Source organism: Dromiciops gliroides, chromosome 2, assembly GCF_019393635.1.
Source record: "Dromiciops gliroides isolate mDroGli1 chromosome 2, mDroGli1.pri, whole genome shotgun sequence".
Lineage (NCBI taxonomy): Eukaryota > Metazoa > Chordata > Mammalia > Microbiotheria > Microbiotheriidae > Dromiciops > Dromiciops gliroides.
In genome coordinates, this window is record NC_057862.1 from 149,152,935 (window position 1) to 149,168,483 (window position 15,549).

At 34.5% G+C, this 15,549-nt stretch overlaps 1 protein-coding gene across 4 annotated transcripts in view; it reads right to left on the reverse strand.

Annotated features, from left to right (window-relative positions):
• The window catches only part of DPP8 (dipeptidyl peptidase 8), a 68,123-nt gene that overhangs the window by 34,341 nt on the left and 18,233 nt on the right, over nucleotides 1-15,549 (reverse strand). For all 4 annotated transcript variants that reach the window (XM_043984618.1, XM_043984616.1, XM_043984617.1 and 1 more), the window contains exons 6-11: nucleotides 11,793-11,903; nucleotides 9,989-10,117; nucleotides 8,976-9,037; nucleotides 6,533-6,633; nucleotides 5,480-5,657; nucleotides 3,656-3,815 (exon numbers count right to left, since the gene is read on the reverse strand). In XM_043984618.1, the coding sequence (XP_043840553.1) occupies nucleotides 3,656-3,815; nucleotides 5,480-5,657; nucleotides 6,533-6,633; nucleotides 8,976-9,037; nucleotides 9,989-10,117; nucleotides 11,793-11,903 (741 nt within the window). The remainder of the gene's footprint in view (nucleotides 1-3,655; nucleotides 3,816-5,479; nucleotides 5,658-6,532; nucleotides 6,634-8,975; nucleotides 9,038-9,988; nucleotides 10,118-11,792; nucleotides 11,904-15,549) is intronic.

Sequence of the window (15,549 nt, forward strand, 5' to 3'; positions counted from 1 at the left end):
CCTCTTACCAGTTTAACTGCTCCTTCTCAGTCTGTTGCTGGCTCATCTTCCATATGAAGCCCTCTAACCATGAGTGTTTCCTAATGTTCTGTCCTAAGCCCTCTTCTTTTCTCCCACCATAATCTCCCTCTGTAACCTCAGCAACTCCCAGGGGTTTAATCATCATCTCTATACAGATGACTCCTAGATCTGTATATCCAGGTCCATTCTCTCCCCTTGTGCTTTTAGTCCCATAGTCACTAAATGACTATTAAATATTCAAACTGAATGTCTTAAACTCAACACGTCCAAAACGGAATTGATTATCTTCACTGCCCCACCCCAAACCCTCCTCTCTTTAGACTTTTCTATTTCTGTTGAAGAAGCCACTGTCCTTCCAATTTCCCAGGTTCATAACCTTGGCATTATCTTTGACTCCTCCCTCTCCCTCACCCCACATATTCAGTCAAGTTACCAAATCTTGCTGCTTCTGCCTTCACAACAACGCTTCCCACCCCTTCTCTCCACTCCCACAGCTACCACCGTGGTTCAAGCCCTCATCATCTCTTGCCTAAATTATTGCAACAGTTTCCTAATTCATGTTCTTGCCTCAGCCTCTTTGCAGTCCAGTCCTTCCTACACCCAGCTGACAAAGTAATTTTCCTTAGATACAGATCTTACCATGTGACTCCTACTTAGTTTTTAGAGCTCTATATAACTCACTGTGCCTAAAAGTGCAGCAGCCATTTACATTCCAGATCCCAATACTGATTAGCATGAAAACTTTAACCTGCTCCATCTTGCAGACCTCCATCAGTTTGCCCCTCCTTAGGGGCTCCCCATACAGGTGTTGGATTTAGTGTAGACATCCAAGAGTGGCTTTAGCCCTACACAAAATTAGAATTCCCCAACTCAAGAAATCTATACTGCCTCCCCAGCATCAGAGACTACAGGTACATTCCACTACAACTGGCCCAAACTCTATTCCTTTTCCACAGAGCATATAACATAAATGTTAACTCTTGTTTCAACCCTTTTAGATTAAGTCTACAGACCTACCTTTAAAAAAATAGTTATAATCAGTACATAGAAAGAAATGCAAAGGATAAGAAAGTGGATAGGTTGATGATCGGCACTAAAAGAAAAACACTCTCATTGATGATTATTTCACTGGATTTAGTTTCAAGAAGAGAAGATGAATTTTTATGAAGGTCTTTTTGGTGCTTGAAGGGATAATTATATAATTCTAAAATTTTTTTCTGTAAAGTATTATATGAGTATTGCTATGCACAAGGCACCGTGCTTGCTTCTATGGAGGATACAGAGAAAAATAAGACAAGAGTCCTTCCCTTATAGAACTTCAATCCAGTAGGGGAGAAAAAACATACACATTTATAATACAAAATATTCAATTCAACGAACATTAATTATGCACTAAGTATAAAGCACTATGTTAGGTACTAGGGATACAAAAATAATTATGAAACAGTCTCTACCCTAAAGAAGTTGGATTTTATATATATATAAATTTTTTTTTTGATGAGACAATTGGGGTTAAGTGACTTGCCTAGGGTCACACAGCTAGTAAGTGTTAAGTGTCAGGTCCTCCTGCCTCCAGGGCCGGTGCTCTATCCACTGTGCCACGCTGGCCCAGTTAGAGTCTATTGTGAGGAGACAACATGTACATATATGTGTGTGTGTTTGTATGTATATGTATGCATACACATGTCTACATATGTTTTTGTATATACACACATGTGCATACTAGATATATGCAAAATACATATAAAACATAATAGATAAGACAGATCTGACCATTAAGAAATTCACGACCTCATGGGGGAAGAACATGTATACCAATAATAATGGTACAAAGGAGACTGAGAAAAGGTAGAAGGAGAGATCCACTGAGGGATCTGATGGCATGCAGGGGGGAAATGGTCAGGGAAAGCTTCATGAGGAGGGTGGCACTACAGGGATGCATTAATGGCAGGGCCTTTAAGATTAATTGTGATGTGAAAATGCCTTGGCATTTTCAAAGCTATTCCAGGAGAGAATAAATTCTGGTAGATATTATTAATCTAGAAAAACTCTGATGGGCCTGACAGTAGAATGCATATCTTAAGAACAAGATTAGCTAAGTTCAGAAAGGCTTGTCAAAAGTTTGGGCAAAGGATAAGGAACTATTCAAACTTAACAACTCAGAATATCTTTTAATAAAACAAAGAATGGTTGTGATTTTCAACCATGCAAGAATACCCAGATTAATTGAATCACATATTTATTTCTAATGGTTATTGTCTTGAAGCAAATATTCCAAAGAAAAATTCATCATGAAGACAAAATAATGCATAAGAACACTGCTCTTAGAGGTAGAAGACTGCATGAAATTCAAGCCTACCTCTAACATTTACTCGACAAAGCAGTTAACTTTTCAGAGATGAATATATTCATCTATAAAATGGACAGCAAATTAGTGTGGTATAGTAAAGAGAAGAGGCAGAGTCAGGATGACCTGGATTCAAGTCTTGCCTCTTGTTACTTAATGACAGTGGGACTTTGGGTTAAGTCACAATCTCCAGGGTTCTAGACAATTCTGTATAACTCTCCAAGGCTATAAGTTGCAGAGCAGCTACCAATCTGCACTGGGAGGGGAAAATTTTCTTACGAGGTATTTCCTATACTGACAAAATCATAAATTCAAACAAAAAACAAATAAAAATGGGAATAAAATTTCCATTATCCACTTTATGGGGCTGTTATGAAGAAAAGTATATTGTAAACCTCAACACAATGGTTGTTGTGGATATTATAATTATAATAATGGCTAATATTTTTGTGCTTGTTTGTCAAGTTTGGGTATCAGCGTCATATTCTATAATTGGGAACAATTTATATAGCTGTTCACATTGGGATGGTTTCTGCTTTAAAAGTTTGAAAAAAATTGCTAGTGATTCTTTCAGTATGAGATGCCTATTTTTGAGGGGAAAGGGGAGGGTAGTTAGGGAGAAGATAGGTATAATTCTTGCACGCTTTTATTATTTGTTCCTCTGTTAATGGCCTATTCACAGATCTCTATTTTCTGTTCCATCAGTCTTAGTATTTCTTGGATACTGAGCTCCTACTTAAGAGTAAGACAAATTACACTGAATGGTTCATTATTTTCATTGTGGTTATCATAAAAGATATTTCACAATTATATCAACTGAAAATAAGCTATACTAATGAATCAAATATGGAAGACATGCAGATTTTAAAAGCTGCTCTGCCATCTACAGTAATAGCATATTTAATTTACATAGTACTTTGTACTTTTTCCTAAAGTGCTTTTACATACATAATCTCATTTGAATCTCATGATAACATATTAGGCTATTCAGGAAAGATACTATTATTACTATTTTACAGATGTGAAAACTGAGGTCCAGAAAAGTTAAATGATTTGTCCAAAACTATAGTGTCAATGGCAGAATCATAAACTCAGTTCTCCTGACTCTTTCTACTATATCATGCTGCTTCTCATTTGTGAGATTTCTGTTTAATTTACCACCAAAGAGGAGAGGGGAGAATATACTTTTAAAATTCTGAGTAAAATAAATTTAACACAGCAAGTTTTGGAATCACTATATATCTTGTAAAAAATAAATTGTGCCCTCTCAAAAACCAGATTCCTTACTTGGAGCAGGTAGTCCTCCAATGGATCGTTTATATTTGCTCTCCTTTAAAATGGATGTGATTTTATACAGATGTCGGAAACCTGTTTTGCATTCTGAGGCAAAAATAAACTCTATTTCATCTTCATGACTTTGAGGGAAAACATAAAAGATATCGTGGATCTGTGAAATAAAAAGGTGAATTTACTAAATATACCACTTAAAATGTCTTTCTACATACAAAATAAAATAATTCAATATACTTTAAACAAAATAACTATTAATATGCCTTCAAGTATAAGAAAACTACCAGCACTAACATACAACTACATATTGTACAAGTACATATTGTAACTACTATGGCTTTTAAACTTCATTTTAATTTGACAGATTTGGGGGGGGGGGCAATGAGGGTTAAGTGACTTGCCCAAGGTCACACAGCTAGTAAGTGTCAAGTGCCTGAGGCCGGATTTGAACTCAGGAACTCCTGAATCCAGGGCCAGTGCTCTATCCACTGTGCCACCTAGCCGCCCCTTGACAGATTTTTTTAATCTACTTCAAGATCAATTTGTATTTCCAGATGGGAGAAAAACATAAGCTTCATTTGATTGTACTACTCTAAACTACTCTAACATATCACCTGAAGTAATTTATAATTTTTTGATTCACATTTATTTCAAGAAATAGTGAGAAAAAGGTTTAATTTTCTATTTGCTAAACAGGTATTTGCTGAGGATAGAAAAAAAGTTTCTTCTCAGATGAACCAAAATACCTGAATGATAAAAACAGTTTATGTTATCAGTACAATTATTTGGATCATGGAGAATCATAGCATCACAGATTAGAAGGTCCTCAAAGATGATCTAGTTCAATATCTGAATTTTACAGATGAAGAAACTGATACACAGAGAGATTGAGAGAAACTGTAGCTAACACAGGATCTACATAATTTTATTTAAAAATTCCTTTTTTGCTTCAACATTTTAAAATTGCCTTTTAAATGTATGTTAAAAATTACTGGGGTAGCTAGGTGGCGCAGTGGATAGAGCACTGGCCCTGGAGTCAGGAGGACCTGAGTTCAAATCCGGCCTCAGACACTTAACACTTACTAGCCCTGTGACCCTGAGCAAGTCACTTAACCCCAATTGCCTCACTTAAAAAAAATTACTTATGTATATAAAATGGATAAATCTTTTCCTTAAACTACTTCTGGGAGAATTTTTAAATTAAAAAAAAAAACTTTCAAATTTATGTAGATAGTGTTTGCTATAGTTCTCTCATCTTGAAAAAGCACAGTACAGAGCTTTAAAGAACATTTTCTTAAGGTCATTCCAGCAAAGCTGACTCTGCTGGAGAAAATGTAACTGTATACCAATACCTGATGTTTCCAGGAACGACTGTAAATAAGCAACCAGGGAGATGCCATTTCAATGGCATCAGCTTTCTATCTACATAACTGCTTAATTCTGGAACTCTCAGTATTCTTATTATAACAAAGAGTAACGCAGTATGGTTTAATGTTTTAACATACATCTACTAAAAATGAAATTTTTTTGTTTATTTTAAATGAGAAACTCTTTACTTTCTAGAAGGGGAAGAAGGCACATAATCTTTAAAGATAACTGCAAGTTTTACTTCTGGATATCCATGACAAACTTTCCTTGAGGCAATCAAGAAAGAATAAAGGAAAATGCTTATGAAATGTTAAAAACCAGGAAAATAACTAATTTTTTCTTTTGGAGTTTTTTCCCCCTTTAAATCCATTATGACAATTGACTACATGAAAATCAATGTTCATCACCATATTATGGAAATATTTAACCAACAACTCTAGAAATAAGTCATACATTTATCCAGATGTCTGTTGTTTCTTCATAAATAATGAGCGGTGTCACAGAATCAGGCACTGAATCTATTAGTTTCTGTCGTTCCATTGCATCATCTTCTACTGGGATAAATAATGCAGGGGATATTAACACTATCTGTAGTCGGGTTTGGGAACGATCTAGTAGGATGGACCAAGCACTATTTATGTAAAAAAAGAAAGAAAGAAAAACTGATTAGAAAATAAGTTAGACATACTTTTAAAAATATAATACAGGGGCAGCTAGGTGGCACAGTAGAATGAGCACCGGCCCTGGAGTCAGGAGTACCTGAGTTCAAATCCGGCCTCAGACACTTAACACTTACTAGCTGTGTGACCCTGGGCAAGTCACTTAACCCCAATTGCCTCACTAAAAAAAAAAAAAAGAATATAATACAAAATTAATCCACAAACTAGTTGCCAAAAATTTAGAAAATGTTTTTCAGTGAAAAACAGAATTGTAGAAACAGAAAGTGAAAAAAGAATTGCAGAACCAGTTGACTTAATATGCTTATTAAAAAATTTTAATGTCATATCCTTTTTGAAAAATTAATAACATTTAATAGATATCCTAAAAGTTTCTTTCTCTAAATTCCTAGTCACATGTAACCTTTCAAATTATTTCTTTCATTTTAAAGTCAACATGTTACATAACTATATGCAGTTCCTATGTACCATAATTTAGATGTAAAGTTTGCCTTTATAGTAATTTTAGAATATCTACATGTATACCTATAAATAATTTATTAAGGGTGAAAACCTAAAAATTATCTTGAGAAAAAGGATAGCTTCAAATTCACATTTGGTAAATTTAATCTGAGTAAACTGTCTAAGTTGTAATTGAATTAAAATGCAGTACACCTCTATTCTGCTTCCCAATCAATAAGTCAGCTCAAATCTTTCTATTATGACATTAATATTTCTGCAAAAAGACATTTTTTAAGCAAAAAAGTAAAGACAAATCTAAAATTATAGATATTTCTAAAGCTACTAATCACAAACCCAATTTAAAGAGTAGATAATTTAACATACGCACTATTTTCCCTCTGGAGTCCATCCAGCTCGGGCAATATACTCAACTCCTTCAAATAGAATCTCGAAGGGTTGTACTAGTTCCTTATCCACCACATCTGCAATCTGTTAAAAATCAATAGCAATTGAGTTATTCAGGACTCAATCATCAACTAATGAAAGTATTTAATTAGTAGTGTTATGGAAAGAGCACTGGATTTAGTCAGAAGTACTGGCTTGAATCCAACTTCCAATACAAGTTAGTTGTATGGCCAGCAACTCACCTTACCTCTCTGTACCTCATAATAATATTTATACTATTTAAAGTACTTTATAAACTATAAAGCACTACATAAACATTCAAGATTATTATGATCATCTTCTATGATATATTTCACTCTTAGGTAACTGGGGGGCGTGAGGACTATGCAAGAAACCAGTAAACAGACTAAAACAGTACTAATCTGTTAGTAACTTACAAAAATGCCTTTTATGACTACCAAAAGGTCTAACCAGAGAATCAAACTAGCCTAAAATGAGAGTTCTTAACCTTTTTTTTTGGTGTCATGGATCTCTCTGGTAGTCTGATAAAGCCTGTGGACCCGTTTTTTAAATGCATAAAATAAAATACATGGAATTTGAAAAGAACTCAATTACTTTGAAATACAGTGTTGGACAATTACTAGTTAATTACCAGAAAATAATGTGCTATATTTTACACTGGTCTCTAGGAAAAAAGAAATAAACTAAGACTGAGTGATAATGGTAACATATTTACACACACACACACACAGAGTTTTTTTATTTGTTTGTTTGAAAAGTTCATGAACTCCAGGCTGAGAATCAGTGGTCTAAAATGTCTTTTTACAATCCTATGCATTGCCTATGATGCATTAAGAGAAAACCAGAAACATTTACACACATGAGTTTTAACTGATATTCCCTTGTATTTTGCTCAAAAACATACTTATAACATTTGTTGTATTTTTTTTCTCTGCCATTATACTCCTTTTCCTTTTAAATACTGGTAGAAAACATTACTTTTTCATTAAACTATACTGCTGTATTTTAAACTAAAAGAAAATTTTGCAACATATATAAATCACTCAACGGTCTTGAAACAGTACAAGAAGAATTTGTGGTTATACTCAAATGGACCTGTGATCTCATGGATTTGAGTATTCCTTCCAATTATGCAGAAGTAATCCATCTATGGCTGCCTCCTGTCCATATTGTTCTCTAAGTTCACTAGAGAGGGTCTACCCAATGAAGGGCCTTATTCATTTTTCCTTGACATCTTGTTGTGAAGATGATATTGGGTTCTCAAAAGCTATGCTAGTACAGCACAAACTCTGACAGGTCCCACTTAACTGGAAAGGTTTCAAATTTTGGCTGAGTAGTGGCCTATATATTTCATGCAAAAGGACCAGCTCATTTCAGAGAGGGTGATCACCAACTTAGTAAGTGAGCAATTTTTCAATCCTAGTAACTCTCTATTTACTAAATTATGGAGGGGTTGCAATCTGCAGTGGTCAACTTATTAGTGAAATTACAGATCCTTAAGATAGTTAAATGGCACTTTGCCAACTGTACAGGGACAACCTCTAGTTAACATCTAGAAAATAATGTGTTATATTTTAAACTAGTCTATGGGGAAAAACTAAGGCAGAGCGGTAATGGCAGGTGAAGATTTCTCTCTATACATCCTCACACTTTTAAAATGAAAATTGCAAAAAAAAATTAAAAAGATGAAAATCACCTATATTTTGAAAAATAAGAAAATAAATCAGTTTGAAATGATCTGTTCTTCAAAACATCTACAGCTTTGTTCAATAGGCCTAATAAATTAACCTACAATATTACTTAGTGTAACAATAGTAAAGAATCACAAGAATTATAAAATCATAAGAATTACACCTAAAAGACTATAGAATATATTTTTTTTGTTTTTCTTTTTTTGCAGGGAAATGAGAGTTAAGTGACTTGCCCAGGGTAACACAGCTAATAAATATCAAGTGTCTGAGGCCAGATTTGAACTCATGTATTCCTGAATCCAGAGCCAGTGCTTTATCCACTGTACTACCTAGCTGCCCCATAGAGTATTTTTTAGAAATGATTCAAAAAAAAAAAGTGTCAAGTTTTGACAAAGTATTATTGTATATGTCAAATGCCAAACTGCTTATACAGCATTAATATCAAAAGTCCTACTCATGTCCTATTGTCCAAAAACAGAAATTACAGAAAGACAAACTATTTTTAAAATAAGTATTTAGTCTTTTTTGACATTATATAAAGGGAATCCCAAAGTTGATTGTCTATATGCATATATTCTGGGAAAACTACTATTTTCTCCTCTAAAATAAACATACTATTTCATAGAACACATCTCCATGTGTGATTTCCAATATAACAAGATTCAATCGAATGTCAAATAAATTTAGAAAATAAATTTATAATTTAATACTTACCCTTCCTTCAGCATCAATTGTTACTTCTGACATCTTAAAAGTGACTTTTGGATTTGCTGTGCCTTTTCAAAAAGACATTGATAATCAGTTTCATTCAAATTAATACATAACCAATATTTCCCAAACTAGACATCCATTCCAGTTCAATGCACTGTACATTTTACTGAAGTCAGTGCTATCAATGAACACTGGAAAATGACACTTTATTATTTATTTATTTATTTTTGCCAGGCAGTGAAGGTTAAGTGACTTGCCCAGGGTCACAAAGCTAGTAAGTGTCAAGTGTCTGAGGCCGGATTTGAATTTAGGTCCTCCTGAATCCAGGGCCAGTGCTTTATTCACTGCGCTACCTAGCTGCCCCAGCACTTTTATTTATATCAGGCCTTTTCCGGGGAAAAACATCATGACAGCATCATACAATAGTACTTTAATGGCTGCAAAAAGAAGGGGCTAGCAAATGTGTGCCCATTTTTATACTTAAAAGCTTGAAAACAACATAAAACTGAAACAATAGCTCAAATGTACTAATTTAGTGAGATGATAACAACAGCTAACATTTATACAGCAATTAAGGTTTGCAAAGTGCTTTACAAATATTATTTTATTTTACCCTCAACAACTACGTTGGGAAGTAGATGCTGTTATTATTCCCATTTTATAGATAAGGAAACAGACAAACATAAATGACTTGCCCCAGGGTTATGTAGTTTGTAAGTATCTATGAAAAGTTTTCCTGATGATATAAGCAAGTGTTCCACTGCCTAATTGCTGCTAATAGCTAACCCAGCATTATATGTGAAATAAAGCAACCAGTAGAAAAACATAATGAAAATAATGGAAGAGAATTGAAAATTATCCATGAGTTCAACATATACTAAATTTACTAATGTAAACTAAACCTATCTTTACTAAAGCTTTGGTAATAAAAGATAAGCACTGAAGGTTCAGTTAATTATAATAGCTGATATAGGAGGGGAAATTGTGTGAAAATAAACGCGGGCAAGAGGCCTTACCTGTTTTGGGATATCTGAATGAATCTGTCCTTCTGGTCTCTAACATGGGGGATGTAACATGAATAATTTCCACTTCTGATTCATCATTTTCTTCATATAGAATTCGAAGAACTTTTCCTCCATTGGGAGCTTAAAAGCAATTTATTATTTTCATATTCAGAATAATTTAATAAACCAAATTTCTCCTATTATTAATTTTACACAACTAGTATAAATCTTTTTATATATGAAATTATCACTACTGACATGCTATCAATATGAGAAATATAATGATTTTTGCTAGTGGCATGAGTTTGTTCTGAGCAAGTTTATATCATTTCATTATGTGCATGGTGGGGCAGGGCAATGGGGGTTAAGTGACTTGCCGAGGGTCAAACATCTAGTATCAAGTGTCTGGGGCTGGATTTGAACTCAGGTCCTCCTGAATCTAGGGCAGGTGCTTTATTCACTGCACCACCTAGCTGCCCCCATTATGTGCATCATTTCTGATGTACTTAGGGTTGAAGGTTGTTTTGTTTTGTTACACTGTTGCAATATATACTCTGTTAAAATATAAACTGTTAAAACACTTAAGATGAGTTACATGCCTTTCAAATTTCTTCAAGAATGTCAACTCCCATAACAAATGTAGTTACAAGTGGACTGTCAGCTTAATATGAGCCAATGGTGGCTTGTCAGCCACAAAAATATACTAAAGGGATATGAGACTTCGTTAATAAAGGCAAAGTGTCCAGAATGAGGTAGGTAATAGTCCCACTGTACTCTGGCTAGGTCAAAGAATCTCTCAAGTACTCCATTTAGTTCTGAGTGCAAGATTTGAGGAAGGATACTGAGAAGGGGTAGTAAATCCAGAAGGTGATCAGCATGGAGTGGTGAGTGGTGATCTTGCTACGTAAGGATCAGCTGAAAGAACTGGAGGTGTTCAGATCTAGAAGAGACTACTCAAGAGGTTCTGAAAGACTGCCATGTGGAAGAGAGATTAGCTATGTGCCAACTGGTCTCACAAGGCAGAATTAGGAGCAATAGATAAAAGTTGCAAAGAAACAAATTTTGGCTCAATGTAAGGAAAAATTTTCTTACAATTTGAGCTGACCCAAAGTACAATGGATGTGTAGAGAGGAGGTAGCAGGTTCCTCTTCACTGGAAATCTTTAAGCACAGACTCGTTGACCCCATCTTGGAGATGCTGTAGAGAGGATCACTATTCATGTATAGGTTGGACTAGATGAACTCTAAAATACCTTCAAAAGCTGAGAGTCTGTGAATAATCTCTACAACAAAAAGGATTGCTGAACCCCTGCTAATGGCCTACTTAACTCAAGCAGTATTTTATAAAACAAGATTCTGGTACAAGAGAAGAAGCACAGCCCATTAAAGGTAGTATTCCCCAACCACATCCTTTACCTCAAATTCATTTCTACATATTTACATATGTGTGTATTTGTATATGTGTATATACACAGGTCATCCTCTTTTTTCTATCATGGTTACTATTACCTTCTATATGAAAACTAGCAAGGTGTCATGAGGGAACCCAGGACAATGAGAGATGATAAAAATGTTTTCACAAACTGTTCTAATGCAATGACTGGAAAATAATGACTTGGTGTTCAGTGCAATGGAATTCGTTCTATTATATCTAATTAATATTTTGCATAGAGAAGGCTAATCCTGATTTTTATCACTGAAATCTTTGCTGTCACTATCTAAGACTTAGAATCTGGGCATATTACTGAGTAACACTGTAGTAGATGAGTCTTAAAACTATTTTTCTGTTATCCAGTGAATGGATTTAATACACTTACTTGGTTCAGCCTCTGGACACCACCAATAGCCAGAATATCTATCAAATTCCTCCTGAAGGACAAAGGTAGCAACCCCAGCAGATCTTGGGTCCTCTTCCATGTTAGCAAGCTCTGAATAAACATAAAAGGCATCATCATCATAAGTAGCTTTGAATTTCTGAAGCTAGAAAGCAGTATGACTATTTCATTCTGCATTTTTAAATGAAGATTTATATAAGAAGTGCACAAATAACATTCATAGTGAACTAGAGTACACAGAAATAATAATTGCAACCATCAACTGCGATTTATACAGCCTTTTAAAGTTTTTATGGGAACTTTCCTTGTAACAACTCTGTGAAGCAGATAATAAAAGTAGCAGCATTTGACATTGAGAAAACTGAGGCTCAAAGAGGTTAAATTACTTGCCTGAGCTCACACAGTCACTAAGTTTCAGAAGTGTATATATAGTATGCTATATCATTATATACACTTTTCATCTTTTCTCATACTCTGTTGTTGAACCAAACTACTTCTCTCTGTTCTTCCAATGTTACACTCCAGCTCTTGTTATTGCACTGCATTCCCTTGCCTAGGACATATTCCCTACTTACCTTTACCCCATAGGATACACCTAAGAGCTTTTAAGACATAGCTCAAGTATTACCTTTGAACAGGATTTGTTTGCTAACATCCTATGCTATTAGTTCCATCACTCATTATCTTATGTTTAACTACTTTTATTTAGTCTGCATATATTTACTCTGTATATTCTTACATGTTTTTCTTTCCTCCCCTGCCCCCAACATAATATAAGCCTGGGAGTGGGAAGATTTGTTTCATATTTTTGTCTTTGTATATATCCACAGTGCCTGGTACACAGTAGGTACCTTAATAAATGCTTACTGATTTCATTTTTATTTCTGCCTCCTTAAGCAGACAATAAATTCCCTAAGGGAAGAGAATATGCCTTATAATTCCTTTTTATCCTTCCACACCACCTAGATCAGGGTTCTTTAAATTGTAGATGTTCAACAATTTTTATTCATAGAGAAACTGAGTAAAATCTGATTGTTAGAAGTGTTAACTAAGTATCTAATAGCCTACAAATGATACACTATAAACAAATGCAAGAAATCTTTAATGGTAAAATCAGTTTTTTCTCAGAGCCATCAGAGAAGTCAAAATCAGAATGCCTGGGGTAGCTAGGTGTCACAGTGGGTAGAGCACCGGCCCTGGAGTCAGGAGGACCTGAGTTTAAGTCCAGCCTCAGACACCTGACACTTACTGCTGTGTGACCCTGGACAAGTCACTTAACCCCAACTGCCTCACCCCTCCCCCCAATCAAAATGCCTACTCCAGGCAAACCAATGACTTCAAAGAGTAAATGAGCTAGTCCAAGATTCCCCACTAGACCACTTTAATTTATTACCATATCATCAGCAGCCACATCAATTACTGTTTACTATGTACTTCCTGAAAGATCTTCAACTTCCTCAAGTTATCCTATTACTTCATCTACCCTAGGGAAAAAGAGAAGAGAATCCAAATACCCAAACACCTTTTTTTGGCTGAATTTATTCATGTCTCATTCTTTTTCTCACTCTTTTTCCATGGATTGGTAACCACTTAACCACTTTCTTAACCACAGCTTCATCCCTTGTTATTCAAAATCAAGACCTATAAATTCACTCTCATAAACAAATTTATCCCATTTCTCTTGTCACTAATCTATCCAAGACTTTGTATCAAATCTGAATTAGTCATTCATTCCACTTATATTGATGTTCTTGGCCTTTTCTGTTCTTTCTCAATATGAAGCCTTATCCAATCAGAGCACCCTCCTCACTGTATACCATGCTTACTCCCACTTCCATATTTTCATCACATTGCCTCTTTCAGCCTGTAATACATTCACCTCTTACCTTATCTAAATCTTAAACATGTTTCAAGTCCTTTCTCCTTCATATAGCCCTTTCCCATCACTCCAGCTTAAACTGATCTCTACCTATTAAAAACTCCTATAGCAATTAAAAGCCTCATTCATACAATATAGCACTTGATTATGTGATAAACACTTGCACATGTACAGCATTTTACATTTTTCAAAGTGACTCTACTTCTGTTAATGAGAATTTTATCCACATAATAATAGCACTGTGTGCTAGGCATGACATATTTTAATTCTAATTTGAAAATGAGCAAAGTAAGGTCAAAGTGAGGTTAAGTGACTTGCCCATAGTCACACAAATAAATTATTGGCTTTATGTAGACTATAACCTAGTTCTTCAGATTTCTAGTTCAGTGAAATTTTCTACTATGCCAACTTGTTTCTCCATAGAGTCATATACTGTTCTGGAAACTGTTTTATGCATCTTAGTCTTTTCTCCCCAATAAGATGACAAGATATAAAGGACATGAATGGTGAGTTCTACTTCTCTGGGATCTCCCACAGGACTAGGCACATAGCAAGGGCCCCATAAACATATGCAGGCTAGAAAATAAGTCCTGATGAACTAGGCTAGTGTGATCAAATACATTCCCAAAGCAAAAATTATGACAAATTATAATAACATAATTACTAGTAATATATTAATAGTATCTATTACTATTCAACGATGCTTAAAAAACATTATTATATCTAAATCAAAGCTAAAGACCTATGCCCATAGTGAAGAATGAACAATTTAAAAACTAAAGAAACATAATAATACCTTATACTTGTGTAGGATTTTAAGATTTTTCTTTTAAAAAAGTTTTCAATTATTTTATCGCCTCTGATCATCACAATATTCCTATGAAGTAGTTGAGGAAGACATTATTCTCATTTGACAGATGAGGAAACAATAAGAAGTTTAGCACCTTATCTAAGGTCACACAGAAAATGACAGAATTGGGATTAGAATCCATGTTTCTTGACTTAGTTGAATGGTGTTTCTATTCCTAAAGCTAACTATTTAAATAAAAAGCCTTCTACTTTGATCAGAGAGGTCTTACCACTTGAAGAGCTATTTGCTGAGTCTGATTCCATATTATATGATGGCAGACTTTTGACATATTTATTATAATATTATTCATTAAAATCTCTTATGTAAAGCAGAAAGACAGTATTATTACACAGTGAATAGACTGCTTGCCAGGCAGTTAGGAAGACTGGGCAGTTAGGTTCAAGTTATGCTTCCAACACATAGCAGCTGCATTGACTCTGGGAAAGTCACTTAACCCTGTCAGGGATCCAGGCAAGTCTCTAAGACAGGTAAATTGCAGACAAGTTGCCAAGCTGTATTGGTGCAGGGAGTTTCCATACCAAGAGTTCTCTACACTAATGAAATCACAGGTCCAGTCCCCTACCCCCCATCAAAGCAAATACACATTAAAAATTAGTCTTCAAAACAAAAAGCCAAGACATCAAAAAATATATAAAATTGTATTTTCTTCATTATGTAGCTTGGCCTTGAGTAATCTATTTGGGGGAAGGGAACAAATTACTCAAATGTAAATATTTTTAAATCAAAAAAGAAGAAAATGGAAATATATATATTTATTGCAATTAGGGAGAGGAAAAAATTCTTATCTACTTAAGAAATAGAATGATTATTAGATAAATGGATATATTTGATTATATTTTAAAATGTACAACAAAACTAATACATCCAAAATAAAACCAAAATAAACAGAATAAAGAAAAATTCTTTGCAGAAAATGTAAAAATTTTTCATCAAAAATCATTATGACATTGATAAAAAATTATACAAGTAGGGCCCATTTCTTAATTGAT